At 39.0% G+C, this 14706-nt stretch overlaps 1 protein-coding gene across 2 annotated transcripts in view; it reads left to right on the top strand.

The window, feature by feature from the left end:
* Window positions 1-13929, top strand: part of CHRDL1 (chordin like 1) — a gene marked incomplete at its 3' end in the record, with an annotated part of 106019 nt that extends 92090 nt beyond the window's left edge. Inside the window, exons 9-12 of one of the 2 annotated variants that reach the window (XM_080909615.1) lie at window positions 1086-1280; window positions 6848-7015; window positions 10408-10497; window positions 13799-13929. In XM_080909615.1, the coding sequence (XP_080765741.1) occupies window positions 1086-1280; window positions 6848-7015; window positions 10408-10497; window positions 13799-13929 (584 nt within the window). Of the gene's footprint in view, window positions 1-1085; window positions 1296-6847; window positions 7016-10407; window positions 10498-13798 lie in introns of both variants that reach the window. The other variant, XM_080909614.1, reaches the window with a different exon arrangement.
* Between the last annotated feature and the right edge of the window lie 777 nt (window positions 13930-14706).

Here is a 14706-nt window from a genome sequence, read left to right as displayed (position 1 = left end):
TAGAAACGCCCCAACTGGGAATATGTCTTCCCCCAGCCCTGCCCAAAGCAGTCCACCCTACCCTAAAGATAACGTTGATCAAGATGCCGACAGGTCTCCTTGGGTATGATGAGGTGATGGAAATAATAAAAGACACACCCAGAGCCAATTACTGCTTGCCATATCCACAGTCTGAGTCTTTAGAAATGGAGAAGATTCATTTTCAGATATCTCCATTCACATCACTGCCTGTCCATTTATTTTCCTGGAACTTAGCTCCATAAGGCTGACATATATGGGAGGATGTTATTTGTCCCTTTTCCTGAATATGTTCGCTCGGCCTGTAGCCCAGATGCATGCTTTTTCAATGTATTTCAGAAAATGTTGAGTTAATGACACACTTCTCCTCAACAATTGCCTCAGGGGCAAAAGATACCTGTTGGTAAGGCAAATACTTATTTTTTTGTAGCCACATTTCTACAATGGGAAACTTGGAAAAATGTCTCAAGATTAAAAACCTCACAAATCACCTGACACATGTGTGTCCTTTTCCCCTCACTCTTGTCTTTCTTGTACCCAAAACTTAGTTTGGCAATATTAAATTCCATGCTCATCCATCTATATAAATAGGTTAGGTCTTCATAGCATTTGATATTCTGAATGGATTTGATTCAGGATTTACATGAAATTGGCCCTTTGGAAAGAGAAATAGTTTTAAGCATCTAGTCCTCCTACAGATAGCAGACCTCTTTGGGAAATACCCAGAAGCACAACTACTTAAACCACACACATTTTCTGTGGCACTCACGATAGTAAAATCCTCCATTCTGCTTGAGATTCTTTATCAGATGTTCAGGACAAATAGAACTCCATTTTAATGCATTCATTTCTTAACTACACTATTAATAACTATTTGCAGTTTGCCCACTGTTTTTCAGCCTACATTCTGAGGCTGCTGCAGATGCACATGGATAACTGCTGAAGGTAGTTTATCACTCAGACAGTGCTATGGTACCTCTGTAAATGTATCTTCTTGTCTAGAACAAAGGATGATGCTCTAAACCTAGCAATCTGTCTTCACTCTCTACTCCTGTGTTCTCTTCCAGTATGTGTTTCTAATGGAAAGACCTATTCTCATGGAGAGTCCTGGCACCCAAATCTACGAGCCTTTGGCATTGTGGAATGTGTTCTATGCACTTGTAATGTCACCAAGCAAGAATGTAAGAAAATCCACTGTCCCAATCGATACCCCTGCAAGTATCCTCAAAAACTAGATGGAAAGTGCTGCAAGGTGTGCCCAGGTAAAAAGGCAAAAGGTGCATTGGCTGGAGGCCCTGCCTTTGGTTGATTGAGATTCACATGTAGTCTTATTCAGTCTTCTTTGTGCATCAAAGCTATAAATGACCTGTCATATAGTTCTAACAATAATAGTTCTAGCAAGAATGAACTTCATCCTTTCCTCTTCTGATGGTTGCTTTGAAGAATTAACTACTCAGTTTGTTTTGTCTACAACCTCAAGCACATGCCCAATTGCTTGACTTGTTCTTGCATTTCTAAATTAGAGAGTTTACATTATCACTATTTTAGGGAAGTTACATCTTTCACGTTTGAAATCACAGACTAACTCACTTCAAGACATAATCCAGTACTCTTTTCAGATGAGCTATCAGGAGTTCCAGTGGAGAGAAATTAGGTGCTTATTCGAATCTAAGATCAATATATGAACTTGAAATGCATCAACTCCATATACATCTAACCCCATGTGAAAAATTTAAATGTTATTACTGTGCTCCATATTTATATTTTAATTTGCAATTTCTTTTTAAAATTTTTGAGATGGTATCCGTATATATTTATGGGGTACAGTATGTTAATTCAAGATATACCTACAAGATATAATTATTAAATCTGGGTAATTATCATTCTCTCTTCTCTGATATTTATCCCTAGACTCTTGTAGTCATTTTAAAATTTATCATCAATTGGATTTTCTGATATGGTAACTCCACTGTGCTACAGAAACAATTCATTCTAATTGTATTTTGGGATCTATTATCTAACTCCTATCTCCCCTTCACCACCTTCCAAAACTTAAATCTTATAACTATATTATTTCTTCATTAATGGCAAGAACAGTCAAGTGTATAAACCGACTTTCCCAGAGTCCTGAAACCAACTGATAATGCAATCAAGATGTCAAACCCAGGTCACTTCCAGCCCATTTTCTTTTCTACTTGAAAATGTTACTGATCTATTCTAAACACGAATGATTAAAATGGTGGTTTTTAAGACATGAGCTACATAAAGAAATGATCATCTATGATATTGGCATTGTAACTTTGGCTTGCTACAGCTTTCATGTGTGATCTAGAACAAGCACCTTTACCTTTATGAGCCTCCATTTCCTTTTCTTCAAAATGAGATGGTTAAAGCAAGTGACTTTCTACAGCCACCACCACCATCCCTCAACCCCAGAATTCCACTATCAATGAATTAGCCATTCCGAGGCACATGAATTTACCATTTTTTAGGCCTTATAAGAAGTTATGTAAATACAAGTGAAAAAACAATCACTTTTTAAAATGAAGATACATAGATCATTTCTTCCTTAGATTAAGTGATCGCTCCTGCCTAGCAGGCAAACATGCATTCAGTAGAAGTACATGAGTATCTTCATTTGAGCCAATGATTCCTGAAATTGTCTGTACATTAAAATTCCCAGGGGGTTTCTAATAATACCTATGCCTTATGCCCAGAGATTGCAATCTAATTGATTTGAATTGTGGCATTGACTTGGACCCTCTTTTTAGTGCCTTGGGCTCCTTTGATGTGCAGAAATGTTTGAGAACAATTGCTGCTTGCTCACAATGGCTTATGGTCTCGTCCTTAAAAATGTGGTTTATGGCCCAAAAGCTCATAGGAGATAATTACAAAAGTTGACGCTTAGGCCTCCACCTGCTCTGCCTCCAAATCAGCAGTTAAGATCATCAAGTGATTCTATTTGAAGTATAGTAAAGTTTGGGAAGTGGTGCTTTAAGGTAACTCTAATGGCTTTCATCTCTCATGGTGAAAGTCACAGAGACAGGATGTGGATATGTCAAAGACAACAGCTAACCAGCAGTAGAGAAATCAGGTGGAGGCATGCTTATTAGGGGTAAGCAGGGAGCATCCCCAATGAATGATATGGATATCAGGGCCTCCCAAACATGGTGACTTATTGTCACTTCAAAGTCTGTAATCTCATTTAATTCACAAATCTTTATGTTGGTTGAAATCTTCAGTTTCTTGGGCCAAAAGTATAACATTTACACTTAAAAGATAATCCATGGTAAAAAAAGTCAATAATTACCTAAATACTGAAGATAAGATATTCCAATTTTATTCTTTTATTTTCAGATAAAAATCTCATTTTACACTGTGCTTAGGATTTTATTCATATGAGTATTTGTAATAAAAGGAGAAAATTGGAACTGAGCATGCATTAGTTTAAAAAATAGTTTCCCTCTCAGGTTGGCTCTATTTTTAAAGCATCCAGATAAGCAACTCCACCTCTGAGAAAATAAATGGAGACACATAAAGGTCTAAAAGCCAGGATTTGTTGGTGCAGTGTTATTTATAATAGTGAAAGCTTGACAAGGATCAGAAAATTCATTCATAAGGGTATGCCTAAATTATGGTGTAACTGCACTATGGAAAATTATACAGACATTAAAATCATTGTAGACCAAAACTGCTGATAATGAAATACTAAGTTTAAAAGCAAGCTACAAAAATAAGTGCATTATACTTAATTTTGGTGTTTGAGAAAGAGTTTGTCTGTGTTTAGATTTCTTAAAGCCTAGAAGGGACTATGACAGAATGTTTACAGAGATCATATTTGGATAACTGACTTATTAAGTATTCCTATTTTCTTCTTTCACTTGTATTTTTAAATTTTTCAATAGTAAACATGTATTACTTTCATCACTTGAAAACATAATAAAAGTTGTTGTTTTAAAAACCACCTTCCAGAATCCCAATTGTCAATATATTATACAATCTGACTGACTGAATTTTGTTTCCAATGATGAGCTATATTTACTGTTTTCCATTATAATCAGATATGCTGAGATAGCATATACATCAGGCATCATGGAAAGAGAAAGTTCCAATCTCATTCCATGTACTTTTCTCTCTCTGAACCATACCTGGGTTTGTGCACTTTAAATCACTCCTAGGGATCATATTACCCAAGGATTACTGTCTGCATGGCCAGGCACCTGTACAGAAATTCAGCACCTGCAAAGCATTAAGGAGTATGTCTTGTGATCACCCTAAAAAACACATGCTAAGTACTTACTGCAGGGAAACACAAACACTGAAGAATGAGAGGTAAACAAGACAGGCAAAGGCTACGGCCTGGTTCTTGCATTGTTATGGATAAGAAACGCAGTGAAACCAAACCAAGAACATCATTTTAGCAGGTGATGGGCACTGTGAAGGGAAACAGTGAAAGATCAGGAGATGGTGAAGAGTGCAAAATGCATTTTCAAGACAGTAGTCAAGGACAGCTTCTCTGAAAATGTGATGTTCAAATAGACTCCTAGACGATATGCAAGGGTCCACAAACAGGAGTATCACACCATCAGTAGCCTCTTAAAATAATGGCACATGATCTAGAGAAAAAAGGACAAAACAGTGAAAGAAAAAGCATATTGTTTTGGTGGGGAAGAAAGAAATGAAGCTCACTGGTGACCAAGCCTAAAGTTTCATCCTAACAAATGATAGCTGGATCCATCAGCAACAAGCAGTGGCCAAGCAAGGTAAATGATGTAAGTTCCGCCTCTCTTACTGCTCTCCTAGAGGACAGCCTTCCCTTTTATACCAGTATTCACTTCCTGGATTGACTAAGACATAGACCTCCTACAGGTTTTCCAACTCACTTCTCATACCCCTGGTCCTGCTACCCTGATACCTGGAGTTCCTTACCCACTTCTTTTGAATTTGATCATTAAATGCCCTTGTCACAACATAAATCGTTCTTATGGTGAGATAACACATCTTTATCTGTCATCACCACGCCCAAATAATGGTATCTAAGTTTCTTAGTTCTAGATGGCACAGGATAGTGTTCTCATGGGGCACGGAGATGGCCAGCAATGACTTCAGTTGTGGCACGGTTCGCTGAAAAGGAGATGAGAGTAGACAAGCATGGAGGTGAGGTGCCTTGAGATGATGGCAAGTGTGAAAAGTGCAAGATGTTATCGAATGCATCTGTCAAAGAACAAAGTTTGCCTCTTTTAGGGTCTTCCCATTTCGACTAAGGCTGAGTTGCTGATGGGGTTTGCTGCTTGTGAATTTCCTCAGTTGTGTAAGTCCAGCTATTAGGAAGGGTTGGTGCTTTCTCATTTGGATACTGAGAAAACTTTGAGCATACGACTTCTAGTGACATCATGGGTTGGGTTACATGTGTCAGTTACATTTGTAACCAGCATTAAGATAAACTCAGCTCTCCTTGTAAAGGTGGCAAATTCCTGGAAGTCCCATCTTCCCCTTTGAAAACTGTGAGCACATAGCCCATAATTATGGAACATCACCAAAAAAGAACTTACCTGCCAAGTAGTCAAATTACTAAAAAGAAAGACACAGGGAGAAAGGAAGCTTGCTTCTAAGGATGATCCACAAAATGAACGTCCAAAATTGGAACAGTCAAGAGATCACAGTGGTTCTGTCCAACCAGTGCCAAATGGTTGGAGGTGGAGGTAGAGAAGAAACTCAATCAGGTCCAAAAGAGACATACAATAGCAATTTGATCACAATGTCCAGTCCAATATGTCTGATTAGACAACAGTGACTATGGGCCACAGATCTCCCAAATATTCAATCTTTAAGTGGTTTCATCACTGACAGCTCAGCTATTCTGATGTCTTCCCTACAGTCTCCAAGTTTTTATGATGTGTAAGACTTTTTCTCCATTGTTCTTTATTTGAGTTATACACTTTGAATATACACCGGGCAAAGGAGCAACTCACCAATAATCAATCAAGGGAACCTATTTTTTTGGTATGGGACCTGGGCAAAGGGGATTATCATGTGAAATGCTAAGTATTATGGGGCTGGTGCCTTACTTTATTGCTGGGAGCTGAAGTTCAACAATTTGGTATACATAGGATAAGATCTACACACAGATGGTAGATCTGACCAATTTTTGTGTATATCCCAACCGTTCCTTTGGCATAGCATACACATGACTAATCTGACATCTAGATTTTGGCACTGGTGCTGATCCGGTATTATCATTCCTCTTACAAACAAATCAAAGAGCATTCAGAAATGTCAAGCCAATTTGGTTGGATATGTTGGGCAAGTATATGCACATAAGTGAGTGTCATGAATGTTTTCTAAGTATAGAGAAATGATGTCAGAGAAGCTAACCAAAGCCCTCTGTCAGCTCATTTCCTGGGCCGCTCTTAGCTACACGGGGCTGAATAGTACACAATTGTACTCTAGTATGGAAAATTCAATTCTCCCTCAAAGTACCTAGGAAATATCTACCTGGCTATATACTCCTCTTCACTGAAGTCCACTTCTCAGTGACTGTTGTAGGGAGATCCAGCTCAGTTTGTGGGCGTACCATACACAGCCACGGATTCTGTCATCACATGGACTCAGGAGAGGTTAGATGTGTCTCGGTGATTTGATGGCTGCTAAAGGATCAGCTGGAGCTGTGTTAGTGAGGTAAATCTGGAAGCCCTGTTTCTGTCAAAATGTTCCTGTTGTTTACTCCTGATCAGTGTCAGCAATTATAAACAGTAAGATGGCAAATACAGAAGTTCACTTCTAGTTTTAAAAAATCTATGCCAAACTTCTACTTGCTTCCTGGTTCCAGAAGAACCTCCAATCCAAAACTTTGACAGCAAAGGTTCCTTTTGTGGAGAAGAAACCATGCCTGTATATGAATCTGTGTTCACGGAGGATGGAGAGACAACCAGAAAAGTAGCGTTGGAGACTGAGAGACCACCTCAAGTAGAGGTCCACGTTTGGACTATTCGAAAGGGTGAGCAAAACAGCATTGAATTTGTGTTTGTAATTGTAACTAAGGACTAAACACCTTAATTTTGTTTCAACATGTTCCTATGTTTGGGTCAGAAGTTATCCTGTTGCTTAAAACCTGGCAGGTGTCTAGTGTAGATGTTATGCTTTCAGATTTAACACAGCCCATGCTAAAGATTAACAATTAACTCTTCAAATTCCCAAGGTTTTCACAGCACCAAAATCTGAAGGAGGGACTCTTTCTTCTGGTTAAAAAAAAAGTCATTTTTTTCCATTTAATTTTTTGATAATAGATACATTCTCTCTTACACATATTTTCATCTCATTCTATTATTTCGTTTTTATAACTTCTAAAGAAAAAATCATGTGGTTAAATTTTGACCAAATATAGTTTTTCTAATTTCATTTTTAATTTTTTTCTTACCACTTTATTTAAAAAAAGAGGGTTACATTTACAGATTTTTAAAAGCATTTATGGCATAACATTATATGAATAATTTTGTCAGTACTTAATTCTTTTAGAGGTTTGATAGCATGCATAGAAATCCCACTAGTTACCATAAGCATGAAGTACATGTAGGACAGAACGTAACATGGAAACAGATTTCTTGTTGGGTATAGATTAAGCATAATGATCTGTGACTTCTCCACTGTTGGTGGGGTTGTAAACTGGTACAACCACTCTGGAAATCAGTCTGGCAGTTCCTCAGAAAATTGGACTTAGTACTACCTGAAGATTCAGTTATTCCACTTCTGGGCATTTTCCCCAGAGATGCTCCAACATACAAAAAGACACATGCACCACAATGTTCATAGCAGTCTTATTTAAAATAGCCAGAAGCTGGAAAGAACCCAGATGTCCTTCAGTAGATGAATGGATACAAAAATTGTGGTATATTTACACAATGGAGTATTACTCAGCTATCAGAAACAATGATTTTATGAAATTCTTAAGAAAATGTATGCATCTAGAGAATATCATCCTGAGTGAGGTAACCCAGTCACAAAAGAATAGACATAATATGCAGTCATTGATAATTGGATACTAACCCCAGAAAGCTCTGAACACCCCAGAAACAACTCACAGACTATATGAAGCTCAAGAAAAACAAAGGCCAAAAAAGAAAGAAAGAAAGAAAGAAAGTCTCAGTCCTTCTTAGCGAAAAAAAAAATGTACAGTACCCTCTCAGAGTGTGGTACACCTGGACCTCAAATCTCTCATTTTTAATTTTTAATTAGGTAACAAAGTAGCAGGTTTTCATATATAGTCATTTGTTTGACCCATCCCATTTCCCTGACAAGCTCCACAGACTCCTTCCACTTTCATATTAATTGCTAATGTACCCTTTATATATCTCCCTTAAAGCCTTCTTTTCTTTTAGTTTCCCAACATCAACATAAATGTTTACTCTCACAAAAACCACACATATATACAAATTAGAAGGTAGGATCCTGATAAGGAAAAGAACACCCTGTTTTTCTCTTTCTGGCTACATATCATCATCACTGAAAAAACTTGTTTTGTTTTGCCTTGGTTCAATATTTTTATCAAATACCTAAGCCCTACCACCAGAGTTTAGTTTGTTGGCCTGAGCAAGGCACATGCATCAATTAGTATATTTCCTTAAGTCCTCAGAGTCGTTCTAATGTTCTAATCTATAGCCAATGGTGTAAACTAATAAACTCAAGTCTACCTTTCCAATAGAAAGCTCAAGAAACAGGAAAAGCCATCCTTCCATTGTGAAGCTATGTCTGTGGAATTACACCATGCACTCTGAATTAAGATACATTTAAAACATCCTACTTTCAAAAAATATTCTTTTTAATACTCAATGGGCTCCTACATCTATCTATTCACACCACCATGCTGGATAGACAAGACTAGTGCTGATCTAGATTGGCCAAGGTTTTCTGGAATTCAAGGGCAGGCATAAGATTTCACTTGGTCAATAAGATATATCCTTTATCTGTTGAACCTACCGGCTATCTAAGGCTCAAGAGTATTCGCTAGCCTTTAATCTTTAATCTTATTACTTGGGAGGCAAAGGTAGGTGGATATCTGTGAATTCAAGGCCAGCCTGATTTACATAGTTCTAAGCCAGCCAGGGCTACAAAGTAAGTCCCTATCTCAAAAGAGCAATGATAATAACCAGTGTTCAAATAGATGTATGCTTCAGCATCATACACAGAACTATATACTAAGGGGCTGCTAGTTAGTCCTTCTCCAGAGGTGAGAATTTAGTAGGCCTTAGATATGTTATAAACATTTCATGATTAAGGTAGAAACTTGTGATACTAATGCAAGTGGTACTTGGATCCTACTTTGAGAAGTACTGCTATAATTTTTACTGCATCTTTTCTCTTTCCTTTTCCTCAACAACCTTGCCTTTTCTCCCCATCCATTAGAAAGCATGATAGAATGCACATATGATTTTCAGCCATGTTTATTTTGGCTTTATATCTAGGCATGCTGATTTCCTATCTTGAACTCCATAGCGTTTCTGTTTTCTTGTCACCTGGGACTAAGAACTGGCCTGATAGTTTCTCAAGCAGTGATCCAAACCACATGTCCTTCACCCCACTAAAATGCAGATGGCTCACAATTTGCCAGTAGCCTCTACTCATACTGATGGGAGGTTTATGCTTCCTGAACACAGCCAAACCCAAGATTTGTCTCCTTTCTTTGCTGTTGACCACTGAGCTCAAGTGAGCTGGTGACATGTTGCTTCTTAACTATTTGTCAGATTTCAGCTATTTACCTTTCTCTAATAGAAATTACTTAGGCAAAGTGGAAACTGTGGGGTGGTACATAAGAACTCTTCCTCCTCTATTTGTTTAGGTTTTGTTTGCTTGCTTGCTTGTTTGTTATAAGAAGCCTACAGTAATTATGACTATTTCCCAAAGGAAAAGGTTGGTCTTCTGCATGAATTCAGGAGTGGGGGTAGCTTCACCATTTACACAAATAATATGCCTGTGATACTACTACTGGTTTTTTATTGTTCAGCCAGGAGGGCAGCCTAGTGGTTTGGCAGGAACTAGTCTACCCGAATTATAGCCAAAGGCAGAACTTCTGATACTGCCTCTGGCTACAGAAGCTCCAACCAGTGCTCTTGCTTTTCATAGGCAGGAGTCCCATGGTCAGAAGTACTACCTTCCTTATCTTCAGTCCCAGGAGAAGCTAAAGAAAGGCCAGTGAGCCAAGGAAACAAATGGAGTCAATTAAAGTCCCTGAACTGTCCAAGTTCCCGGTTAAATACATTACACAGCCTAACTCAACACTCCTAAGACCCAGTAATGAGATTATATGCTCAGCCTGGGCAGAAAGGAGAGTCTTTGCTTCCAAAAAATGAGATAGAAAATACTTCATCACCTGTTCTACTTTGCACTTGGTCCTAGGCATCCTCCAGCACTTCCACATTGAGAAGATTTCCAAGAGGATGTTTGGGGAGCTCCCTCATTTCAAGCTAGTGACTCGGACCACCTTAAGTAAGTGGTACCTCCTTTTGCTCTTTCCTGGAAACCACCTCTAACTTTTAAATGTAGCTACACATGGAGTACCTCCGTATTCTCAGTGAACGTAAAGAACATTCAGTGTCAACATTAGGGTATGTTCTATTTCTCTTTTGGAAGACCAAGTAACCAATGGGATGTCTGAGTGCAAACTGAATAAGTTTGAAGAATATAAATTGTGGTATAGTTCACATATAACTATTTTGGGTGAAGGATTCTTAAATGTCTTTAATAAAATTGATAAACCAAGGCACAAAAGGGTAGAAGGAAGCTTCACAATATTTCAAGTATAGTATAATTATAGAGTCTTAGGATCTGGAATGCTATGCTCTCTGGGATTGAGGAAGAGAGACAGAGATAAAGAATTCCTGTGTTGTAGCAAAGCTACTGTTTTAGAGCTACCACCAGGTGCTCATGTTTCTTTCTTTCTTTCCTTCTTTCTTTCTTTCTTGATTTCTTTCTTCCTTCCTTCCTTTCTTTCTTTCTTTTTGACTTTTTTATTGGATATTCTCTGCATTTACATTTCAGATGTTATCCCTTTCCCACAATCCAATCCCCCTCCCACTCCCTTTGCTCCCTCTCCCAACCACCATCTCCCACCTCAACACCTTGGCATTCCCCTACTCTGGGAAAAGGAGCCTTCACTGGGCCAAAGGCCTCTCCTCTCACTGATGCCAGACAATGCTATCCTCTGCTGCATGTGCACCTAGGCAGTCATGCAGACTTGTAGCTCTCCCACTTTCTACACTAGATGGAGCTTAGGGACTAGATTCTGTGAGGCACTGGGGTGGGGATGGGTGGGGAGCACTTCTAATAGAATAAAAGGCACCAGATTTCTATCCACAGGGAATTTCTAATGGGCAAGACAGAACAGGAACCGACCTTGGTGTGAATTAGAATAGCTGTGGGGAGCTAAATTCCTAAGTGCTCAGGGGAATCAGCAAAGAACAATGAGTCTAGAGCCAGGTGGGCTTAGTTGAAGAAGGCTTCAGGGAGGGGGGAGGAGGTGCTTTTTGAAAGAAAAGGGTGTGACTGGGCAATAGTGAAGGTGCAGTCTAAGCGAGCATTCAGGCAGGAGCAAACAAGAAGTGTGGGTGGGGGTGAGGAAGGATCATCAAGGTCACTTAGGGTGCAAGGAAGACCAAAAGATTTGGTATAAATTAGTCCAAAGGCTTAGAAGAAGCCAGTGAAATGTGCACATACAAAGCAAGTAACAGTGGGAGTTGCTACATAATACAATCAACACAATGATATCAACCAGTGTGATGTTCTGGCCTTTTTAATAGATTTAAGAAGCACTCACTTTGGTGAGTCCATGTTATGAAAAGCCTTGTTTGCAATGCTAAGACATTAGGTGTGACCTCCAGTATAAAGCACAGCACTGGAGGTTAGTAAGCAGGTAAATGGTGTACTTCCATCTGGCTTTTAGAAAGAGGAACTCGCACCATTTCATTACAGAGCTGGTGAGCGTCAGAATTAGGAAGTTCTCACACTTGTCTGTGAGACAAAGGAGGATAGATCACCATAAGAGATATTTCTAAAACTAAGTCAACAGATATATGTCACAGGACGGAGGGAAATATTTTGGAATGGCTCCAGTATTAATAACTTTATTGATTAGGTAGATAGTAATGCTTTTCACCAATGAAAAGCTAAGGAACAAGTAGCTATTGCTGAAAAGGGACCTCTACTTAGAGTGTTTTGATCAGGATGCCTGAGAACTACCTAGAAATGGCATCAGTAAGGTCTTCTTATGTCATTTGAAAGATCAATAGAAATTAACATGAACAGAATAAGAATTTGAGTTCAGGAATTAGGAAATCCCGATGAGGGAGAAAGGAATGAAGGAGACAGAGACTAGAGGCCAGGGAGCAACAGTGTGACTTTCAAAATGACATTTTACTATAGAACACATTTCAGTTTGTGTTGTGGGCCAGCCACTAGATTAGGCTCCAGAGGACTTTGAAGCTGATTTAGATATAATCTGTGCCTATAGCAATTAGGTTTGCCGATGGGTAATGGAAGTAGATACTGTGTGTCCCAAACTCTGTACAATCTAAAGGAATGTGGTAGTGAAATGATCCAATAGAGTCACCTGGGGACACAGAAACAAGCCCAATGCATTCACATAATGCTCCTCCATAGCTCGACACATAATAAGGCTTTAGTAAATGTTGCCTTCTTTTGGTCTTTTACTTTCCAACTGAGACAGGAAGAATAGGGAGATATTAAGGGAGAAATAAGCAGGGTGGTCAAGTCTCAATGGGCAGGCAGTATATTCTCATGCGAGTAGGGAAAGCAGAGGTTCAAATCAGATTTTTGGATGAAAAGGACTTCTCTGACCTTGGACTCAGAGTTCCCCATATTTCATCACCATGAAGATAAGAAAAAAAAAAAATGTAAGGATCTACTGCAAATCAGCAGGCAAATAGAAATGGTAGTGCCAAGAGTGGAAAAGGATGGGCCAGTATGAGAATGGAACACTAGAAGCAGTCACATAGGGTGGCATTTCAGGGTGCCAAGAATGTATAAGGACATGTAGATATAGAAGACAATGAATATGAGCCGTTGCCTACAAAAGAAGAGATAATGGGGAAATAATGATAAATAATCAAGTAACCCAAACCATTACACAGGGCCCAAAGAAAGCAAGCTTTGAGCCAGTAATTCAGTAGATACTGCTGTCCACAGACATTTTTTTAAAGTTGGTGTGAAGTGAGCCACCTATAGAGCAAGCCAGCAGAGTGTATTTTATAAATGCTGAATACACTATAAAAATTCTAAATACTGGGTATGGATTTGGTTTGGTGGTTAAAGAGTGTAAACTGATCTTCCAGAAGATTTAAGTACAGTTCCCAGTACCCACATCAGGGTAGTTCACAACTTCTGCTCCAGGAGGGCTCTGGTACTAATGAACCCTTTGGGCCCCTGCACTCACATTCATGAATCACCCCCATCCCACAAACACACTAAAATATCCTTTAATAAAAGCTTTCTAAACATAGCACTTAGGATTTGCTCGTGGGAGAACAGTTGCATCTCATTTGGGGGTATCTTTTAAATGCTATATATTAAAATGAAAACTCCATGTCTTATTTTCTGTCTTTATCAGAGAAACATATTGGGGAGGTGCCTTTTTATGATACCACCTGCCTTTCGTATTTAAAATGTCCAGAGAGGGCTACAAGGGTGTGGGAATAAATAAAGGGAACTTGTATTCTTAGGTAGTTCTGCTTTAACCTTATGTACTCCTGACCATTCTGTGTTTGTCTTTTAGACCAGTGGAAGATTTTCACTGAAGGAGAAGCTCAGCTCAGCCAGATGTGCTCAAGTCGGGTGTGCAGAACAGAACTGGAAGATTTGGTCCAGGTTTTGTACCTGGAGAGACCTGAAAAGGACCACTGTTAGACAAAACAGCCAGGATTGAAGAGTATCAATCCAGGAAACCCAAGCTGCAGCTGGACTGCCGGCTTACTTGGCTTAAGTCAACAGTGCTCCAAAACCCTAAAGTCAACCTCAGCCAAATCATCCACGCCAGCCACAGCATACCTTGTTCCTCTATGTGCAGTGGTGTGCCAGCCCTCAAACATCTCCTGTAAAGAGAATAGAGAAGTCTTTAGTGGTTTTTGGAAGGAGAAGGGATAGGACTTTGTGGTACAGCTCTAGTTTCTTGGAGAATAACTTTTATTTGCAGGTTAAAGTAAAAAAAGAAAAACACTTTTAGAGATTCTATGTAGAAAGTCAAAAGAAAGAGAAAGAAATTGCTCAGTTTGAGTTGGGCCATGCCAAACAATCATTTGTGTGAAATACTTTTTGAATGTTCAAGTGTCTTTTATTCTTTAAAAAATGTTATTCAGTTGTTGGTAATACAGTCAGGTGGTTAGGGAGCACATACTTAAAACATGTGGAACTCTGGGTTCTATTCTCAGAACTGACAAAAAATTCCATTCTCGTATCTCGTGTGCACACATATGAAGACACACACACACTGCACATGGAACTGCCCTTCATTCAGGCTTCTGAACACCTTTTGAGGTTGTTGGTATCCAGGGAAACAAACAAAATTTATGCAAAAATCTCTGCCCTCAAGTCCTTAAGGCAGGTTTTAAAGTAATCAGCCATGGTACTAAGGTGAAGAACAGCCATCTGTGGGTCTTGTTCCCCTGGAAGTGCTAAATTCATTTT

This window comes from Micromys minutus, assembly GCF_963924665.1.
Source record: "Micromys minutus genome assembly, chromosome: X".
NCBI lineage: Eukaryota > Metazoa > Chordata > Mammalia > Rodentia > Muridae > Micromys > Micromys minutus.
The sequence above is the reverse complement of the archived record's forward strand: the minus strand, read 5'-3'. Positions and strand labels throughout refer to the sequence as shown.